This window comes from Pithys albifrons, chromosome 1 (genome assembly GCF_047495875.1).
Source record: "Pithys albifrons albifrons isolate INPA30051 chromosome 1, PitAlb_v1, whole genome shotgun sequence".
NCBI classification, from domain to species: domain Eukaryota; kingdom Metazoa; phylum Chordata; class Aves; order Passeriformes; family Thamnophilidae; genus Pithys; species Pithys albifrons.
Window position 1 is genome coordinate 17698157 of NC_092458.1, and position 19920 is coordinate 17718076.

The window sequence follows — 19920 nt, forward strand, 5'->3', positions numbered from 1 at the left end:
CACTTGCTTTTACATGCAATCTACTTCTTTTTAAGCTGAGTAATTTTGGTGTAGGACCCTACTTTTATTTTGTTTATCCTTATTCTCTGAATGTACTTGTCAGCTTTCAAGCAGGCGAGGACTTACCTGCCCGTGGTCTGCTTGCATCATATTCTGTTACATTTTGAACAGCCTGTGAGGCCATAAATGCAATCTGTGAGAGAGAGGTCACGCTCCTGAGCTTCCTGTGACTGTATGTGAAGGTTGTCATATACCATAAGTGCAATTTTAACACAGGCTTGGCCCGCATAACTGCACTTAAACATTCTGTCAGGGGCTGAGTTTGTTCTTCAGGTTCCTTACTGTGTTTCTCAACTGTCTGTAGGAGAAGGTTGCCAGACTCACATTAAGATTTCCCAGGTAAATAACGGGTTTGCTTCTTTTTATGGGATCATTAGCACTTATAATTTCTAGCAAGATGCAAATGCTAAGATATTTTAAAAATCTTTACCCATATGCTTCTGTCTGCTCTTGGATAAAAATGCTACTGCAGCCAGAGAGTTGCGAAAACATAGCCTGCTTCTTTTATTGCCCTGAGGTCTTTTCCCTTGTTTTGTGAGGGAAGAAATGGAATTTCTAAAGATTTACTGTAACTTATTTTATTGTTTTGAGGGAAGATGATTTTTAACTGGAAAAATGCATTTAAGTGCTGGTAGGGTTAAGGTCTCAGAGGTGTATTTGACATGTACTTTAAACTTCCAGACCTGACAGAGAGCAATTTGCAGGGTTTGGGTTTTCTTTGTTGTTTCTTTAATCTGTGATTGAAATTTTTTTCCATCCTGTAATCATCTCTCTCTAGACAGCCCCCCAGCCCTTTTATATTTTTGGCCTCTTTCCAGGTATTGTGCAATCTCTTGCGAACTATGTGCAGCCTCTTATGAGGTGGTAGTACATATATCTGGATTTGCTGGAATTACAGAGTTTAATGTGTTGGAGACTTTGCGACATTTTGTGTTAATGTGGATTATATTACGAGACAAGACATTTGCTGGTTTTAAGAGAAATCTAGATTTATTGTGTGTTCTTGTGAGGGGTTATTCATGTTTGGAGAGCAGAAGTAATGTTAAGGTTTCTCAGAATGAAAGAGCCCTTGATGAATGAAGTAGAAGAAAATGGTGGGTGCAGAAAAAGAGATGTGGAAGTAACACCAATAAAGGGAGACAAACCTCAGTTATTATGCTAAGAGTTTAAGAAAACAGTTATAAATTGCAACTATATAATTATTTTGTAAATCTTAAGAATATGTAGGTGAGAGCATACTGGAAGCATCAACATAGGAAAACTGAAAAATTCTCAGGATTGTATTCTAACAAGGGATGTAGGGATGATAGACTGGGCTTGAGATTTCTTAGTGGAATTAAGAAGTAAATTGAGTAATCAATAAGTATATCAAGCAAGGGAGATGAAATGAATGATGCTTTCAGCAGGATTCTCTCACTTCAAACTTCCTGAATTTATCCTTTAGGCTGTTGTACTTGCATAGGATTTCTTTGGCATTCCCTTTTACATTTTAGTGTAATAAAAGGGTTATTCTTAACCCACAGGGGTGGTTTATCATAGTACCAACCAAGTTGAGGAGATTGGAGGGTATGTGTGTGTATGTTCTTGCTTAAGGAAATAAAAATTCTTCAACTTGTATTGTTACCAAATTCCTTGTTTTACAAAGTAGTGGCTATGATTTAAAACTCATCTGAATTTTGCATTTAGAAAATTATAGTGACTTCTGTTTTAAATTTCTTTATATCAGGTTCACCCTGTCATGCTGTTGCATTTCTTAATTTTTGGGGTATTGTGGTGTCAGAGATATCTTTGATATCACATAAACATATGGGAAGGCACTACATTGGATTCAGCTTGATGCAATGTTAGTAGTCAACCTTATGTGAAGTCCCCAGTGCTGTGCAGGTGGATTATACTGTGAGTTATGTAGCCTTGACATACATGTGCATTTAACAAATTGCCTCTGAGTGTAGTGCATAATCAAAGGCCATGATGTGGTGTGTTGCAATGCCTTGGCTTCCAGCAACTTGACAGGGCACTTCTGCACTGGGCTTTCCCCTTCCAACAGAACCGTGTCCAAGGCCGTAGGTCCACTGCAGGTCAGTTTGGACGAGAATTTATTGTGAAACTATGCTTATGTGCACACAGAATTTGCGTTCAGCTGTGGTAGGTGCAGCCGTGTCCCTGGATCCCTCGGGACCGGCTGCTTTCCGAGGTACCCGACTGTCAGGGCAGAGGTTGAGCTCAAGGCACCGTGAATGTGGCTGCAGAGAGCACTTGGCTGCACTTGCCAAAACTCATCTTCAGTTCACTCAAAGTTTTCCTCTTTGTGAAATTGCTTTACTTATGGGGTAGAAAGGGGCTGTTTAATAAAGTACACATAAACAAAGCTTGTTAACATTAGACCCTGGAACTGGTAATTATTAACTCCGGGTGCTGGTATTTTTTTCCACAGAGGTCTTCGGGGCATTTTTGATGCATTTCCTAGTTAGAAAGGCGATACTTAATGGTGGACCGGCGTCAGAACGAGGAGGGCACCGCCAGCCTTGTCCGCTGTGCGGGGCCGCTCCCGGTCCCGAGCGGGGTTGTCCCCGCCACCTCGCCCTGCAGCGAGCCCGTCACGGCACCGGGGGCTGTGTAACACCATTGAACATACAGAAAAACGCCGGGCGCCGGGCCCGGGGCGCTCCCGCGGCGGGTCCCGCCTGCCCCGGGGCGGGGCCGGGGCGGGCCGAGCACCTCCCTCCATCCCTCCCTCCCTCCCTCCCTGCGCCCGCCCCGCGCTGGGGCAGAGCCGCCCGCGACCGCGCCCGGCCGGCCGGGGCACCCCTGCCCGCGCTCCTGCCCGCCGCCCCCCGCCCTCGCACGCCATTTCCTGTGCTCCGTGTTTACTTCCCGGTTCAACCCCTCCAGTGGGAGCGACCGGCGCTGCCGCCTGCGGAGGGAGCGGGAGGTGAGGGGCGCGGCGGGGCGGGGGACGCCGGCGCGGTCCCCTCCTCTCCCCGCGCTCAGCCGCCCGCCTCTTCTCTTGCAGGTGTACCCGGAGCCGCGGACGGAGGGCGAGTGCCTGAGCAACATCCGCGAGTTCCTGCGGGGCTGCGGTGCCTCCCTGCGCCTGGAGGTGAGTCGGGACGGGGGCGCCCGGCGGGTGCCGGCGGCGGGGGGTTCTCGCCCTCCTTTTGTGCCCGGGGACGCGGCTGACAAGATGGTGGCGGCCGCCCCTCCCCTGGCTGCGGGCCCGGGGGGCGGCGGGGCAGCCGCTGTGGGCCCGGGGGGCGGCGGGGGAGCGCTGCCTCTGGCCGGGGCTGCCCCGGCGGTGCGGGACGCGGTGCGGTGGCGGCTGCGCCCCGGCCGAGCCTCCCTCGCCCCTCCGCGGCGTGCGGGGTGTGCGGTACCGCGTGGAGCGGCCGCGCCCCCACCCTCTGTCGCTGCGGAGAGTGGGGAGGGCGCTTGCCCGAACCCGGGGTGGCTGAAACCACTGCTGTTCGATCCGAGTGAATGCTTGGTACCTGTGCGCTGTGTCCGATACATTCGTAAAATCGCTTCGCGAGCTCCGCGGTTGGATTGCAGAAATTAAGTTGCCAACAGCCGAATGAAATGCTAATTGAATAAAATGGCAGGTGGTGTTTCTTCTATTTAAATTTGCGTTACATAAAAGCCCAGCAAACTGCCATCTTTTCCGAACGTGTGTTCGCAGGGTTGCAAATTAGGTACTTGTATATTGCCAGTATATTTAGCTATAGCAAGTACATACTGCTGTCGAGTTTACTTGATGTTTGTGTGTGGGAAGGAACTGATGCGATTAAAAATGGGTTTCGGCTTCTCTGCGTTGTGAAGTAAGAGGTATGGTAATTTCAGTTCTCCCAGGCATTTTTTTGGGGTGGAAAAATTGGTTTCTGGTGCTTCTGAAGTTAAATTACCGAAGTGTTGCCTTAATTAATTCTCAGGATCATATGGTATCTCTGGTCCTGCCTGTGATTTTGCCATGCAGTAACTCAGTGTCACTAAAAAAGACTCTGCTTTTCTGAGGCTTCTACATAGGGAAGTATCATTAGTGAAATTAATGAGACTTATAGGACTTGTATGTAATCTTAGGGTTCTTCTTAGATAAGGATGGAAATTACTAAAACCCTGTTCTTTTGAATAAGTTCTTACATTTTTACATGCCTTCTCCCCTCTGAATACATAGAGAATTGCCAAGATTTTGTTGGGAGAAAAACCTAATTAAGTTGTAAAATACTGACAAACCAGGTTCTGGAATGAACTGTCCATTATGTCAAGTGTTGGAGTTTTTGTCTTGTCTTTTTTTTTCTTTATTTTCTGCCTTGCAGCATCTGTGCCTCCATTTGTCTTTTCTAGGGCTGCATTCAGTTTTTCACGCTTTGAACATTCATGTGTGAGAGCTGATCCAAATTTCAAGTAGTAGACATGCATGAACTAGAGGGAACTGGGCAGGGAGGCACTTCAATCTCAGTGCAGAAATAAATTGAGTATTGCTGCAAATGATAAAGAGGGGGAAAATATCATTAATATCTCCCCCTCCCCTTTACTAATTTCCTGCATCATGTCTCTCAGAAAGTTTGAAGTCATTGAAATTGTGACAGGCTGAGAATAGTTACAGCATTGCAGTTTGGTCTCTCTTTTGCACTTACAGAAAGCTTTTGTCAGCTCTTTTCCTTGGGTGACAAGAAAATTAAGAAAAATTATTAACAAAAAGATAATTTTGGTCTTGCTCTCAGAGCCTGAATATTTTTGGGCATAGTCAAATTGTTGGCCTCAGGGTCTTCTCAGCAAGACTGCCGGAAACACTTCTCCTACATGGAGGTAACTGGCAGCAGTAGCTTCCAGCTCAACATGTTGGAACAGGAATTACTCCCAAGCTACCAGAGGAGTTCAGAGCCTGGCAGGAAGGGGCACAAATGCTTAGGCTTATGGAGCCTCTTGTGTGTGTATTTATGGCTTGTGTGTTGGCCATTCCCTGTTGTTTTCTCATTAATTTTTACAACCCCCTAGCTGTGGCCAAAGATGAGAGGAATGACAACCTGGACTCAACCAGTGAGTAGCTGGCAGGGGCCCCTCAGCCATCCGCTACCCCTGGGCTCTTTCTCCTCCCTCCTTTAACAAGGTGTGAGTCAGCCCTCATGGATCTCTGCCTTTCTCGCTGTGGGAACTGGGGAGGTGCCACAGCTCTCCTGCTCAGCGTCCATATAATGCTTCGCTAGTCGTAATCAAGTTCAGAGATTGCACTGAGTGAAGAGTGTGAGGAGCGGTCAAGGGGATGTTTTCAGACAGAGCAGATTGGCTAAGGAGGAGTTAGTGGTGAGTGTAAATATTTGACAAATGAGTGGATGTGTATGTGCTACCTTAAATAATAGAAACATTTGGACAGTATAGGTGTCAAGAAGAAGCTCCAGAATGGTGTCAAGAGATATGACATTTTTCTGTGTTCTCATGTGATGCTTTCCTAACAAGTATTCCACAATGTGGAGTTTTGCATGACCCTCTAAGGTTTGCACTTGAGCCTTATGTTGAATCTGAATTCTGTGGTTGGATCAGGTGATTTCTCAGTGCGTGATTTTGTGAGTGTGGTAAAAGCACGGTAGTTGGTTGATTAGCCTAAGTTCAGCATTTCACAAACACTTTTTGTTCCCACATCTTGAACTCCTCTTGGAAGTATTGGTATTGTATTTTTACAAAACTGTATCAGAGCTTCTTGCCTTGCTGAAGCTCTGTATGGCTGCAGTTTTGGAGACTTCATTAGGACATGTTTGAGAACTTGGTAAGGTCCAGTGGTTAATGGAAAGTTGCACGGCTGTAGATGGCTTCTTGGAGATGCTTTTCTCTGTGGCACTGTCTAATTAGAAGATGTGATAACTGTTGTTTTCCTACCTGAAAAATAAGGGGCAGAGATGAGAAACTTCGTTGGTATGGAAGTGTTCTGGCATCTGAAAGTTGTTGTTCTTATTTTCTTCCTCTTCGTTCCCACTAAGTTTGGTCTATTATAAAGATAATAGGATATTCAGAAAGGATATTTCAAATTCGAATGAGAAGGATTGCTGTTCCTCTAAGGAAACCAGTGGGTCCCTTCCCACACACCCCAGTATTTTTTGGTATTTAAGTGTTCCAAAGAAAAGAGAGTACTTTATCTGGAGCTTGTGGCAGTCTTCTGTAAGATGAAATCTGTGTTGGTAAAGCAATATGATTCCAGAAATAACCAAAATAATGTTCTGCAAGTGTTGATTTTTTTTCTAAATTATTCTTTAACACATTTTTTTTTATATGTGGATGCAAGGATCTGAGACTTATTAATGAAAAAATGTTCCTGAGGCCTCAGCTAGGGACTGAATTTGCAACTCTGTGTTGTTTTTTTCCTTCTGAAAACTGTTAGTGTTTGCTTAGAATAATTACAGTGTTGAGTAGTTTATTCTACTTTGGAGCCTCACTGCTGACAGTGAAAGTCTGTATGGATGAAAAGGACTGTAGAACAGCTGCTTACATGGTCAGTTCACAACTTATTGTGCAACTTTTTCTTAGCCATACTGTGTACTGTTCTTGCCATTTAGGATTTAAAGGCAGTTTCTGCACCCCCCAGTTTTCTGCTCGGGTGGGAAGACATTTAACTGTAAGCTCCTCTGTGAAGCATGACCTGCTTTTCAAAACAGGATCCCAGATACTTTTGGTACCTGATGGAGTCTGTTCTGGAAGAAGTATGGGTGTATATGTATAGTTAAGATGGCACTCATTGCAGATATATCTTCCATGGAAGTCTGGCAAAAGAGACAAAAATGAAAAAGTGATGGTCAGGGAGCATTTCTTTCTATCTGAGTCCTAACAAATTTTACCATCACGATCATCTTGTACCTGTATCATGTTACTGCAGTTTTGTTCCCTTTCAAAGGAGTTCCAGATTCCTGAATATAATACAGTCTTTTCTTAGTCTTTGACCAGAGCTATTTGACAGCTTGCAGGGCCAAAAAGAGGCCCTGGAGAAATCACTGAATAGTTCAACAGCAGTGAAGTTGGTTGGGAGAGCAGTTAAATGTAGAATAATAAACAAAAATAGGTTAATGGAAAACTGTGTGTCTACTGTTTAAAGGCAAGTTGCTTGATAAAACCTGTGAACAGTACCAACTTCTACAAGATCAAGTTCCATAAGTAGTGTCTTGGAGCATTTTTTTGCTGGCTTTCATCAGATAAAAGATCAATACTTGCTTCTCTGCAAGTATCTAATGTTAACAGATTTCTTGAGCAGAAAAATATTTTGCATTTCTGGCTTTTATACTGCTGGGCAAGATGGCAACTGGCTACTAGAAAATGAAAGGGAAGCCATGGATCTGAGAACCTTTTCTCTACCTGCTGGAAACCTGCTTGCCTCTGGTTTTCAGGATGGTCATTTTAATACAGAGGCAGCAATGCCAAATCTAGGATTTTATTTTTACACTAAACTAACCAAAGAAGAAGTAATGTAAACCTGGCAGCCTTGTGCAGTCTAAGGTATCCTGTGTTTTCTTATTATAAAATCCCGTGTACAAGAGGGATTTGCCCTTGGGGTTCAGAACACTGCATGCAAATTTGGGAAATGTAATTCATGGCTCTCAAGATTTAATCAAGATATACAAATGCCTATAAATGCCTATAATAGATCTCCAGCCTTGGGGGTAAGTTTGTTAGGGGTGCTACTGTCCCTCTGTTAGACCAGCTAATCTTTTGGGAGCAAGTATGCCTGTCTGTCTTCTTCCCTCACTCCCACCCCTACCATTGCCTTTATCTGGTAGGGGATGCTTCTTTCCTGAGCCCTGCATACTTCTTTGAATCATTATGGATACAATCCTGCTACCATTGTGGATTTGGGAACTTACTTTGCCAGTTGGCTTTCAAAGATCTATTTGTATAAGGAAGGTGTAGAGCTAAGTTGCTAGTAGGGATGGACTTGGCTGATATCTATTAGTGAATTAGGAATAAATAGGTTCTAGTACTGAAGAGTTTTATGCCAGTCTTTTGATGATGTTATAGAAATTAAATTATCCACCTATTCCTTTCGGCCCTTGTTCAGGCTGTCATCTTTATTTTGTCAAGAACAGTATTCTTTGGATTTGCTCTTGGCTTTATTCCAACAGAATGTCTTTCTATCCCAGAAGGTGTGCTGCCAAACACCTTCAGGATTCTTTGTCATGGACATTTTCCAAAATATCGGTGTTTTAAAGTTACCATTCTTTGCTTACAGACCGCACATTGGAAAGTTTTATTTGTAGGCTGAGATCTCACTGGGGTATTTTTCAAAAGGGAAAAGTTGTATCTTTTAATTAAGATATGTCTGCTGTGTTTATTCCTTCCCCTACTCTCACTCCAGTTTCTTCTATTTCACAAAACTACTCTCAATATATAGTAGATAATACATGAAGTGCAGTGTGTCACTGCAGCTTGTCTTGTACATACTGACCTCTAAGACATGACTGCTTCTCCCAGCCTGGTTTCTGTCCTTTTTCTCATGTGTTAGGATAATGATTCTGAAAATCATTGTTTCATGTCGTTTGTTTTTGTTCCTTGGGTCTGTTTTGCTCAGCATGTATAATAGAGAAGTACAGCCTGACTTGCATGATTGGAATGCCATGTTACCATATCTTGGAACCTATGACAGGAATATGCTGTTACTTGACTATTTATGTTACTTTCATAAGAATGGCTTCTTGTGACATGAAGGATTCATATGATGCACAATCCTTTGTATTCCAGTTGAAGAGAAGCCTTTGAATACTACTTTAAGAGGGGCTTATAAATAGAATGGTGCAAAAATAGTCTTTTTTTCCTGAGGTCAAGCCAGTTCCTCATCTTGTACACCATTCATGCTTGGTGTCATGGTAACTGAGGAGGTGATGCAGAGAGGCGGGAACTTACAGCCTGGACTGGGAGGAATGGCAGTATCAGAAGCTGTTGCAGTTTTATTCAGTAAAACACAGTATAAAACACAGATGTACATGGTAGCTTTTCAGATTCTCACATGGTTCCCTGCTCACTTAAATCTTCTTTCTCTTTCCATGAGAATTTATTTCTTCTGGTTCTACTGAGCTTATTGCATTACCAGTGGTATGGTATTCTGCTATTGCCTTTTGACTAAAATGACTCCGATAGTTTTTATTAAATATGAATAATGTATTCTAATTGAGGTACATGCTCAAGAACATCTGATAAGAAATAGTTTTAAAAAGATGAAAAAGCTACCAAGTAACAAAAGCGGATTACAATTGTGCATCTTTGTATCATGTAGTGTAACAACCAGCTGGGAAGTGAGCGCTACTACATTTTTGGCTTCCTAAGGTCTATGTTCAGTACTTTACGAGTGAAAAATAATTTTGAAATTTTGAATTTGACCATGAATACTTTAATTCCTACCAGCTCTTTTGTACTGCATGTTGGTGTGATACTCTGAACACATAAATACAGACTATGCATGTAGAGTCTGGCACAATGGATGCAGATCCCTTTCTTTGCTGCATTGGATCATATGTGAGAGTGAGTCTAGTGTGTCAGAATACCTCCAGATTTTTTAAGTCATGTCTGCGTGGCCAACATGTGCAAGGCAAGGTACAGTGACATTGTAAATACTAACTAGTTCTTCCTTTTTGGCTGTGATAGAGTTGATTTTCTCCCTAGAAGCTGGTATAGTACTGCATTTTGTATTTAAGAGGAGAATAATGTTGATAACAGGCTGATTGTTGCTGATCAATATTTACAGTAAGTCAAGGACCTTTTAGTTTTTTGTGCTGCCCTGACAGAGAGAAGATTGGGGGGATAGGAAGTTGAAGGGGACCAGCCAGGATAGCTGACCCCAACTGCCCAAAGGGGTATCCCACACCATGTGACTTCGTGCTCAGCAGTAAAACTGGGGGGACTTGGCTGGGGAGTGTCCACCTGCTGCTCGGGGACTGGCTGGGCATTGGGCAACATGGAGCGGTGTGCAGTTGCATTGTCCCTCACTTCTTATGTAAATTTTTTTATCATTGTTATTTTCTCTTCTTTTTTTGTCTTATTGAACTGCCTTTATCTCAACCCGTGAGTTTAACCTTTTTTATCTGATTCTCTCCCCTGTCCCACTTTTGGGGGAGGAGTGAGCAAATGGCTGTGTGGTGTTCAGCTGCCTGCCTGGTTAAACCACAACAGCAGAATAGATCTGTTCACAGGAGTTTTGCAAATGAGTTTCTCTGTGGTTTGGGAGAGGCTTGGGCATAACTGCTTTATTTGTGGTGCTCGTTTCAATCTTGAGAATGAAATGAACCTTCATCTAACAATTAAAATGCATCGCACTATTAGTTGAGAATGCACAGAAGATTTCTGCATTGTACTCATGCTCAAATACACCCAACTTTTCACAAGAGGATTTTGATGCTTCTTTGATACAAGACGAGTTAATCATGTGAGGTAAAGTGTGGAAACTAGGAAAACTGGGAGAAAAGGGTGGGTAGAGAAGGCTGGAGGGTTTTGAGCAGAGCTTTCAGAGTCCTTGAGGCGTAAAAAGGCAGAAGAGGTTGCTTGCTGACTTACACTGTTCTCCTGACTTGTCAGAGGAGTTCTTGCGCTCTGATTTCTTCAGTGCTTTCCTGCTTTCCAGCTCTTTATTGTGAAGCGCAGCAAGGAAAGGCTTTTCTGCTGATTTTTCTGAAGGCTGAGAGCTGTGGGAAGGGAGGCACTTCTGATTAGCTCTGAGCAAGGAGCAAGCTGTGCAGGGGTGGTGAGGATGCCAGGTGTGAAGACAGCTCTTGGGAGGAGAGCAGGTGAGTTGCTCCATCCTCCTCAGCAAAAGAGCAACAGCAGGTACAGGGGAGAGAGGAATGGAGGTGGCACCAGGACAGTGTTGCACCTGCTGTGAGGTGAGTGCTGAAATGCAGTGAAATGTGTTTCAGAAGTCAGATCTGTGTACATGACAGGACCGGCCTGCGTTTTTCCTTCCTAGAGGAAGACTAGAGTCTTGTTAGTTGCTGTTGTGGATTTTACCAATGCCTTGTGAAGTTGGACTTCAGAGGTCTCGGACTCCTCCCTACACACAGACACAGACTCAGACGCACACGCAGGCACACACAGACGCGCACACACACAGACACATACACACTGTTTTCTTTAATAGTTTTGAAGACTTTTAAGAAACTTCTTAGCAGGCAAACACTGAAAACAGAAATGTAGCTAAAGCTTGCACTCTACAACTACACTTGTGTATACTGACCACAGTTATTTTGTTATTAGTTGTCAGCTGAATGTCCCAAGCCTGTGTGTGGCAGAGAAAGAACAAGAGATTAGGTCTGTGCAGAATAGGTTGTAGGTGTTGATATATTGTGTGAAGAAAACATAAGATTCTGCAAACCAAGTGATGTCGCATTGTGGTTTTGGAGTAAGAAAGTCCTCAGAGCTGAAGCCCGTCCTGCTACAGGGCAGATGGCAGTGCTCTGCAGGAACTTGGAAAACACTCTCCTTTTGTGACAATGACTATGTAGCATCATTTTGACAAGGGAGGAATTCTAGCAGATTGATTGCTTTGAAGATTACCACAGAAGAGAGTCCAGCCCCACAAAACAGGCTGCTGCTTTTGGTTCCTGTCATCCTGCCAGAATATTTTGGTTTTACTTTGAACTTGAGTCAATGTAAATCACTTTAGTTATCTGTAAATGATGCAGTATCAAATCTAGGTCTTTTGTGACTTGCTCTGATTTCTTGAGTGCTTCTGGCTTTTCAACTGTTGCTGACTTCTGCTTGCATGTAAATATCTTGGCATGTGTGGGAAAGGTGATATGCCTTCTGGGGTGGAGAGGAGGTTTCACAGGCTGAGTTTCGCAAGATGGTGTTGATGAGAGGAGAAAAGTGCCTTGCTGTAATTGAAAGGAAAAGGAATATTAGAATATGGTGATTTGTCCTTAAGGCAAGTTATCTTAGTGTGCTCAGCTGAATACACAAACAGCTCCAGTACCTGCACGTTTCAGCCTGAGCCCTCTATTTCACTGTGGTTAACTGTGTTTAGATGTTTCGTTAGGTGCTGGTACTGTCAGTATTATCTAGAGCCAGAGTCTGCCTGTGTGGGAAGCAGCATGGTTTTCTGACACTGCTAGCTTTTTCCAGGTATTTATGCTTTTCAAGAAATACTGAAAAATTCTAGGCAATGGAGACAACTGTAGTGCTGGGACCCTCAGGCTTGTTACTGAACATAAGCTGCCTTGAACGGTGTGCCTCTGTATTCCACCTGTCTGATGAAGCCAGCAGGATCTGTCTGGTTGGGTAACTTGGAGGCAGGTGAGGAGGGAAACTCAGCTGTGTGGGAAGATGTGATGTTTCAGTAGGTGGCAGTCCTCCTCTGACTCAGTCCAGGGCCAATAGTGAGCCTGGTGTCAGACAGAGGCAGGGAGGGGAAAAAAGAGGGTGCAAAGTCTTTCTGTCAGTGCCATCTTGTGGGCCAAGTGCAAATACACGAGCCTGAGCACTGGTGGCTGGGAAGAAAGAGAGATATTCCTTCTGTTGCAAGGGTGATCTGCCTGCGTGGTGTCCTGAGGTGGCTCTGCCCCTCTGGCAGCCTTTGCTGGGGGAGTGGGAAGAGCCTGTCTGGATAACCCAGCAGAGCTGCCCGATCCGCCTTTGGGACCAGGAGGGAGGGAGTGAGACGTTCTCCAGGTAGTCTTCACTTTCTGAAGGGCTGGGGCTAGAGACTTGTATTTAGCAGAGGAAATTCTGATTGATTCCTCTTCCCCCAAACTTCAGCTGGAGTTACAGACCTCTTCCAGTTTTCTGACTGTTGGTATGTGTGTTTTGTGCCACGCAGAGTGTTATCCAATTGGCTGTGCTTCTTTGAATGAGGTAGAGTATTTAGAAACTGTTGAGTAGCTGTTGCTTTTGAGTCCAATTTAGAAAAAAACATTAAATACTCAGCCAAGCACCTACTCTGCTAGAAATCCTTGATGCTACTTAATTCACCAGCCCTTCCAAAGGCAGAGTGCAATAGTGCAGCTGCCTTAGATGGTGAAATAATAAAGGAAAAAGTAGAGGTAGGGGCACCTCTACAAACACGTGCCATTACTAGCTGATGTACTTTCTAAGTCATGGAGGGTGTCTTCCCAGATCTTCTTCTGCTAGTGCTGATTTTTAATATATAGATTTATTTTTTTTATTTATTCCATGCTCTCCTCTGTCTTGTTTTCTACCTCTACCTGTGACTTGTTTTCCTTAAGGAGGAGACATACACTTGTTAAATACCTTGCAAAATTCCTGCCTGATCAAGTCTTCTCCATATGGTGTCCACTCTTACTTCACAGGAATCCCTAGGCTGTTTTGCATGATGATTTAGGAGAGTATTAGCTGGAAGTGCTAGCAAGAGCAGTCCTAAGTTAATACTTGTGAAAAACAAACCATTGCCATTGTTTAGTTAAATTATTCCTCCCTTTTTTCTTCTCTTTTCCCATCTCTCCAAGAAGGTGCCTTAACTGTTTTGATTCTTTCATCCAGCTCACTCAGCAGGTGAATGGAAGGAGTGTGTGAGGGGGGCATTTTTCTTCTAATGGCATTTCTAGTATTGGAACAAATTAATAGTCCTCAATTTTTAGGGTGACTTAAGTGTGCGGAGATTTGTCTAAATAGGACTCTGTCTCTGTGCTGAAAACACTAACATGCTTTTTTCTTTCTTTTTTGCTATTTTTGGCTTCATCAAGTTCTCCTCTGAAAAATTTGAGGGATGGGTACTCTGGGTATTCCAGGGCAGGGTTTGAGTGCTGGTTAGAATGTTTTCCCCTTGCCCACCTGCCTGGCAGTGACTGAGCATGGCAGAGCAGCGCTTCAGGGGGTGTTGAGTGGGTTTGTGTGTAGCTGTGCACTAGGCAGCTTCCTCTGAAGCCAGGAAGTTGAACTGAAATAGCAAAAACAAAGTAGATGGTGGGATTATTGGTGGTTTAGTGTAATATTAACTGGTGGTGACTTTGTGTGTAATGAAGGCTGCCAATTTAACTGGTTGCTGACGCCAGAAGAGGAGGTCTGCTGCCACCTTTGCTCTGCTCTCCCTTCCGTGGCCGTTTCATTTTGTGCAGGTTCTCATGAGTGCCAGATGTCTGAGTAAATGTATTGAAATCCAGCCTGTTTCCTCTCAGCCCTCCCACAAGAGGCAAAACGGAAAGTAAAAAACCCACTCCACTATGGGCAACAGAAAACTGTGCTTCTCCCAAGCCCAGTGCTGATGGGATGGTGAGCCCATGTTGCCTCTGCAGGGTTGGTGCTAGGAAGGAGTTAGGGATATCTGGTAGCTGCTGAAATATGCAGTCCTGCTCTCCTGGATGGAATCTAATTCCTGCTCCAATGTTTCAAGTAGAAGAAATTATTTTTTAGAGTCCCACTGATGGGCAATTGCTCCGTCATCTGTCTGTGTAAGGGAGGGAGGGGTTGGTTTGGTTCGTGGGGCAGAGGGAGGAGGTGTTGTTAGGCTGTGGCAGCACACGGGTTTAGATTAGTGGTGTCTGCAGTGGAAACTCCCCTATTCAAGCATCCACCAGTTCCTTGTTTGACTTTCCTTGCAACTCTGGTAGCAAATGTGTACTGCCTGAGCATTATCTAGAAGAGTTTGCACTGTGTTTCATGACTGTTTTTGAGGAATATGAGCAGAAACACCTCTTGGCTTTATTTTCATGTGATCTGCCAGACTTCCAGTTAACTGCTCATCACTTCACTGCCAATCTCTGGGTCAGATTTTCCTTCCAGTGTAATTGACCCCCAGAAATGGATCAGAGTGGATCAGTTGAGTGACTGGCCTGACAGAGAAAGGAGGGGTCCAGGACCTCCTCTTTTGATTGCAGCAACCCAACCTAAAATAAATAACCTTTACCTTCTCTTTAACTGGGTCAGTCTATTCTTCAGGTGTTTTGAGTTCAGTCAATACAAAGCAGAGAGGGAAGGAGGAGGTGAAATTTATCCCTCCCCCCCTCCTTGTTACTTAATGAATAAAAATGAGGTAAGAAAAAGACAGTTCCTAATTCTAAAGTCTGTTAGCAGGAAGTGCCTAGAAGCATTTGGTTTTAAATCAGCAGAGCAGGCTCAAAGATTTCCTCCTACTTGTTAAATTAACAGGTTTTCCATTCAAAACATGTTGAAATGTCTTTTTTCCCATGTTCTGTATGTTTATTGGCTTCATAGAGTGCCTTCAAAATGGTACACTTTTGACTGTGTTTTATCTAAAATCAAACCTCTCCAGAAATCATGATACAGTTCCTCATGTTTTTTCATTTGATCAAATTCTTTGTTCTCATGTCTATTAAAGCATTTAAGTATGTGGAGATAGGGCAATTGCTCTCTTTTTTTCCTAAAAATTGATGCTGAATGTTTAGGAAAGTGAACTACAAACATGGAATAGGATGTTAATCTATACTAATCTAATCATTATTTGAATAGGCCATTTAAATCCCTCCACCCTGTGGGTTTGTGAGCAGCATAAAGTAAATTACAAGAAAATGCATTTTCTCTCCCTTTGCTTTAGGCTAGTTCTTCACCCTGGTGTCACATGAACATTTTACAAAAGATAAATTTCATGGATAAATGCATCTCAAGTATTTTCTGTACTTGGCAATAAAACTGAGAGAGCAATTCTTCATTGTTAAAATTCAAAGTTGTTGTAATTACCTGACTTTGATATTGTAAACTGCTGATAGTTAAATTGACCGCATCTAGGTATTATTTATGGCCTAAGTTAATTAGTTGGCTTGAAGGGCTCAGCAGTTTTGAAGATGCCGGTCAGCTACTTGGTTTCTTTCCTCCCTGTGCTTGTTACTAAGGTGGCTTATCTCCTATTTTTTTTGTTAATATTTCTTGATAGAGGTATCTCATTTTCAAATATCGATATAGCATTCAAAATTAAGTGAATGAGTATAATTTTCTTTATTGCTGTTGTCAGGAAATGCAGAATAAAATGCAGATGAGCCTTTAAAGCACTTCAGAAATTCTCAGGTCTTGGGAAAGTACTCTTCGAGATAGAAATGAGAGGCTATTGTAACATAAAGTGCTGCAGTCTGTTTTTCTTAATTGACATGCTCAAGTGCATGTAAGTTGAGTTGTTTGGCATGTGTGTAAATAAGTCAGTTTTTGTGTTAGTTTAGCGTGAAAGTAAGTGGGATACTTATTTTGTAGTGTAAAAGCATTTCAAGACCAGAACTGCCATAGGACTACCTTTTGCACACCATGCTTTCCTCAAATCTATTTTTGTTGTGGATGCTACTGAGGCTTTGACCAATTTGCTGTACCAACCCCAAAAAGCATTACTGGCCCCCCCTCTGTATGTGTATTGTGGTAACAGGTAATTGGTCAGTTTTTTGTAGGAACCTTGCCTAGTTCCAGCTGGAAAGCTGTTCAGGGCCCTTCCTTTCTTCATTACATGGTGTCAGGCTTTTCTTGGATATGATTTAAATGTTAGCTTGGAGGCAGAATCCATAGCTGCTGTATGGATGTTCTGTGGTGCTTTCCACAATTTTTGGTTTGATTTGTGAAGGAGGAGGTATTACCTCTGTTTCGCAGTGCTTGAGCTGCAGGCTTTAGTGTCTGGTTTGACAGAGCTCCTCAGTTGGAGCTGTGAGTGCAGAACATGGCACAGAGTATTCTGGAGTCAGGCTGTGGTCCTGGGGTAGCTTAAACCCATTATGGCTGTGCAGTGGCAGCAGCACGGGCTGTCGCTTGTGTATTTGTTGCCCATCCCTCTTCTGGCATGAATGCTTGGCAGACTCCAGGGTGAGATGGTGCAGGAAGGTGGGCTGGTAGAAGTAACTCTTCTAACCTGCTTTCTTTCCTGCCAAATTGGCTTGTTTGTAGTGGTCAGGAGGGAGCTGGGACTGGCACAAAGTGGAGGGATGCATTATTGAACAGTGAATATGCAGGTCATCTATAGGTGATCCTAGACTTAAAAAAAAAGTGGGGGGGAAAAAAAGCTCCCTGTGTTAGCTTGCTGGCCTATGGGGGATCTGCCACTCTCCAGCTCAGCCTCTGCACCTGTCATCTTATCTGCCAGTGGTGGTAAGCTCATGTTTCTTCTTTGTGTTGAGCTGGGAAGAGATGAGTGTGTTCTCAACTGCTGTGTTTTCTAAGTGTTGATAGCAGAGGGATGACATTACTTGGCTTCTACACCAAGCTTTTGACAACTGTTTGTTTCTCCTCTCCCATTCTCCATTTCTTGCTGGCTCTGTTTTCCCACTTGGGTTTTGAGTTCTGAGCTTCCTTTCTGCATGTTTTCACAAGTGACTTGCATCTCTCTTTCCTCTCTCCTGTCGTTGTTAGCCTAGGATCAGCTGATCGCTGAGGTCTTGGATGTCAGTTCTGTCTCTGGTGGAAGGGATGGATAATCTTCTATCTGTTCTGGCTTCTACTGCAGACCAGCTCTGGTGCTGGTCAGGTCCCTGAGACACAGAGAACTACTCTGACAAAAAGCTGGATTGCCTTAGTCTTCAGCCAGTTTAGTTTGTTACAGCAGACGAAGTGATGGGCTCAAAAACTGGGGGGAAGGAGAGAGTGTCATGTCGTAGCTGAGGGTGTAGTTGAAGAAAGTGGGTTTTCCAAGGGTCTGGTCTTCAGGTCTCTGTAACATTATGCTTTCTTTCTCTTACTTTTAGAACTGTCTCATTGATCCCAGCTACAGTTAATTATGGAGGCTTCCTTTTACAGTCAACAGTAGAAGCCTCTCTATAGGATGACCTGTGGTGGGTGGGGTGCATGTCTCTAAAGGATTACAAAGGGAGACAGCATGGACCCAGACATCTGAAAAAGTTTTCTAAATTTAGGTGAAACTTAATATTGGCAGTGTCATTCTTCCCTCCCACCCTCTTCCAGTTCTGTGTTGAGACCTCCAGGAAATGTTCTGCTCTGTGCTGTGCAAGCGGACTTCTTTGTGAATATCTGACATGCTCAGCCTGTCTTAAGCATGTGTATAGACTGGTATGTATGGCCAAGCTTCGCAAATGCAGATTTGGGCAGGGCTCTCCGCACGTGGGTGTGCCCTTCCAGCCTGCACAGTGGATTCTTTAGGTGAGGCACAGCGTGCGCAGAACTGGCCCCACAGTTTCAGTCCTAAGGTCCATCTGCCACGGCCGAGCGAGCTTGGACAGTGAAGTGAAGTCCTCAGGACTGTCACAGCACCCGGCACTAACTGGGGCTGATCGTGCTGAGCATCCGAGATGTGACGGGATGGGATGGCAGGGAGGCATTGAACTGCCAGGGGACGGTCCCCACTGAGACTCGAACTCAGGACCTTGGGATTCAGAATCCAGAGTGCTTTCCTTTACACCATGGGGCTGCCCGGGATACAGACTAGTATCAAGAGGAAATTAACAAAACAGAGACAAATAGTTTTAAGATGGTCAAAATTGTTAGACTTTTTTCTTGGGGACAATTTCTGGTACAATTTAGAATGAAATTTTGTTAAGAGAGTAGAAAACCATTAAAAATTCTACTTCAAGGCAAAGGGATTTTAGTTATTTTGAGGTTTCCCGAAACTGAATGTTTCCTTGGTGTCATGTCTGGTAGTGACAGGATAGGCAAGTTCAGATTGTGATCAAGTGAGGCATGCTTTACATGTAAAATACCAGTCCAAATTTTGAAGTTTGGGAAGGCTTAAGAGACAGCAAAAGATCTGTCAAAGGAAAGTGTTAACATTGGCAGGGCTTACATGGTCCTGCAGACTGCTGATCTGCAGCAAAGCTTGTCAGACATCTACTAGTGTCTCTGAAGAGACTTGCAGTGTTGGGGTGGTGTACTGCAGTGTTCAGCCAAACAGGGTCTTAATGCTTTTACTTTGCTGTTGGAAGTCCTGAAGCTGGATTGAATTCTATCTAATTGCTGCCTGTAATTGCTCTCATGTTTGAGTCTGTTCTTAGTAGTTAAGGCAGGTCTCATCAAAGAGTGTCCTTACTACCTTTCACTAGATACACTATCCAAGGAAAATAATTATATCTTTATGGCAGTATCTACCCTCAGGTAACTGTGGTGGTGCTTGAAGTGAGGTATGCTGAGGTTCGTTTGAAATAACCCTGATTTTAATATTAAGACAACTTTTTCATCTGTGTGCATTTCTTTTGCTTAGAATAAGGAGGCTTTGTAGTCCAAAAGAGGAAGCCTTGGGTGCCCTTCCTATGAGTTAATGAAGGACGGTGAAATCACAGCATGAAACTCTTCTCCTTTGTTTTCTTGCCTTTTAAAAAGTCTCTCTCAGGGAATTTATGCAAGCAGATGCAGGCGGCTCAAAGGCAGTGAGCACTGGCTTGTTTGACAGAGAACAGAGAGCACAGCTGCTCACCTGCTCTGTTGGCTTGGAAGAGGTTTGGACAGAATACCTTGGCCATTAGTGGGGGTGGCAGGGTGGCACTGGGAAGGACACTATCTTATGTCGGAAGCCACAACAGCTTTTAGGACTGTTGAAGTTAATTTGTTCAGAAAGCACAAATATCATGGAGTTTAAAGTGGCGAGTTGCCATCAAGCAGAACTTGAATTGCTTTGATATGATCCAGACATTGAATTACAGCTTCACAACCTCTTTTAAAATGGAATGTCTGTCTGGAAGAAACTGCTTTCCTAGCTGGTAATAGACATTGTGAAAACTACTGCTTGCAGGCTTCAAGCACAGTCTTCATGGCTGAATTTGTTGTCTGGATACCCTAAAATTAGTGATGTTGCAGGGCACAAATATGAGGAGTTTGTACTGTACATGTAGAGTATACATGTACTGCTTTATCAGGTGTGATGTTTAGGATAATATGCCAAGGCAGGCTCCTCTCGAAGCCTTGCAAAGGCTTGGGTAAAACAAATTTTGCTTGACAGACTGATTGTGCTAAACAAGCATTTTCAATCTGACCTTAGTAACTCCTGAAAAGCACTACTTATTTCTTCTTTTGTGT

General features: G+C 43.7%; 1 protein-coding gene across 4 annotated transcripts in view; it reads left to right on the plus strand.

Annotated features, from left to right (window-relative positions):
* The window catches only part of ARHGEF7 (Rho guanine nucleotide exchange factor 7), a 126994-nt gene that overhangs the window by 11764 nt on the left and 95310 nt on the right, over nt 1-19920 (plus strand). For 2 of the 4 annotated variants that reach the window (XM_071569522.1, XM_071569112.1), the window contains exon 2: nt 3074-3160. In XM_071569522.1, coding sequence (XP_071425623.1) covers nt 3074-3160 — 87 coding nt within the window. Of the gene's footprint in view, nt 1-2885; nt 2993-3073; nt 3161-5340; nt 5359-19920 lie in introns of those variants that run through there. The other 2 variants (XM_071569361.1, XM_071569435.1) reach the window with 2 other exon arrangements.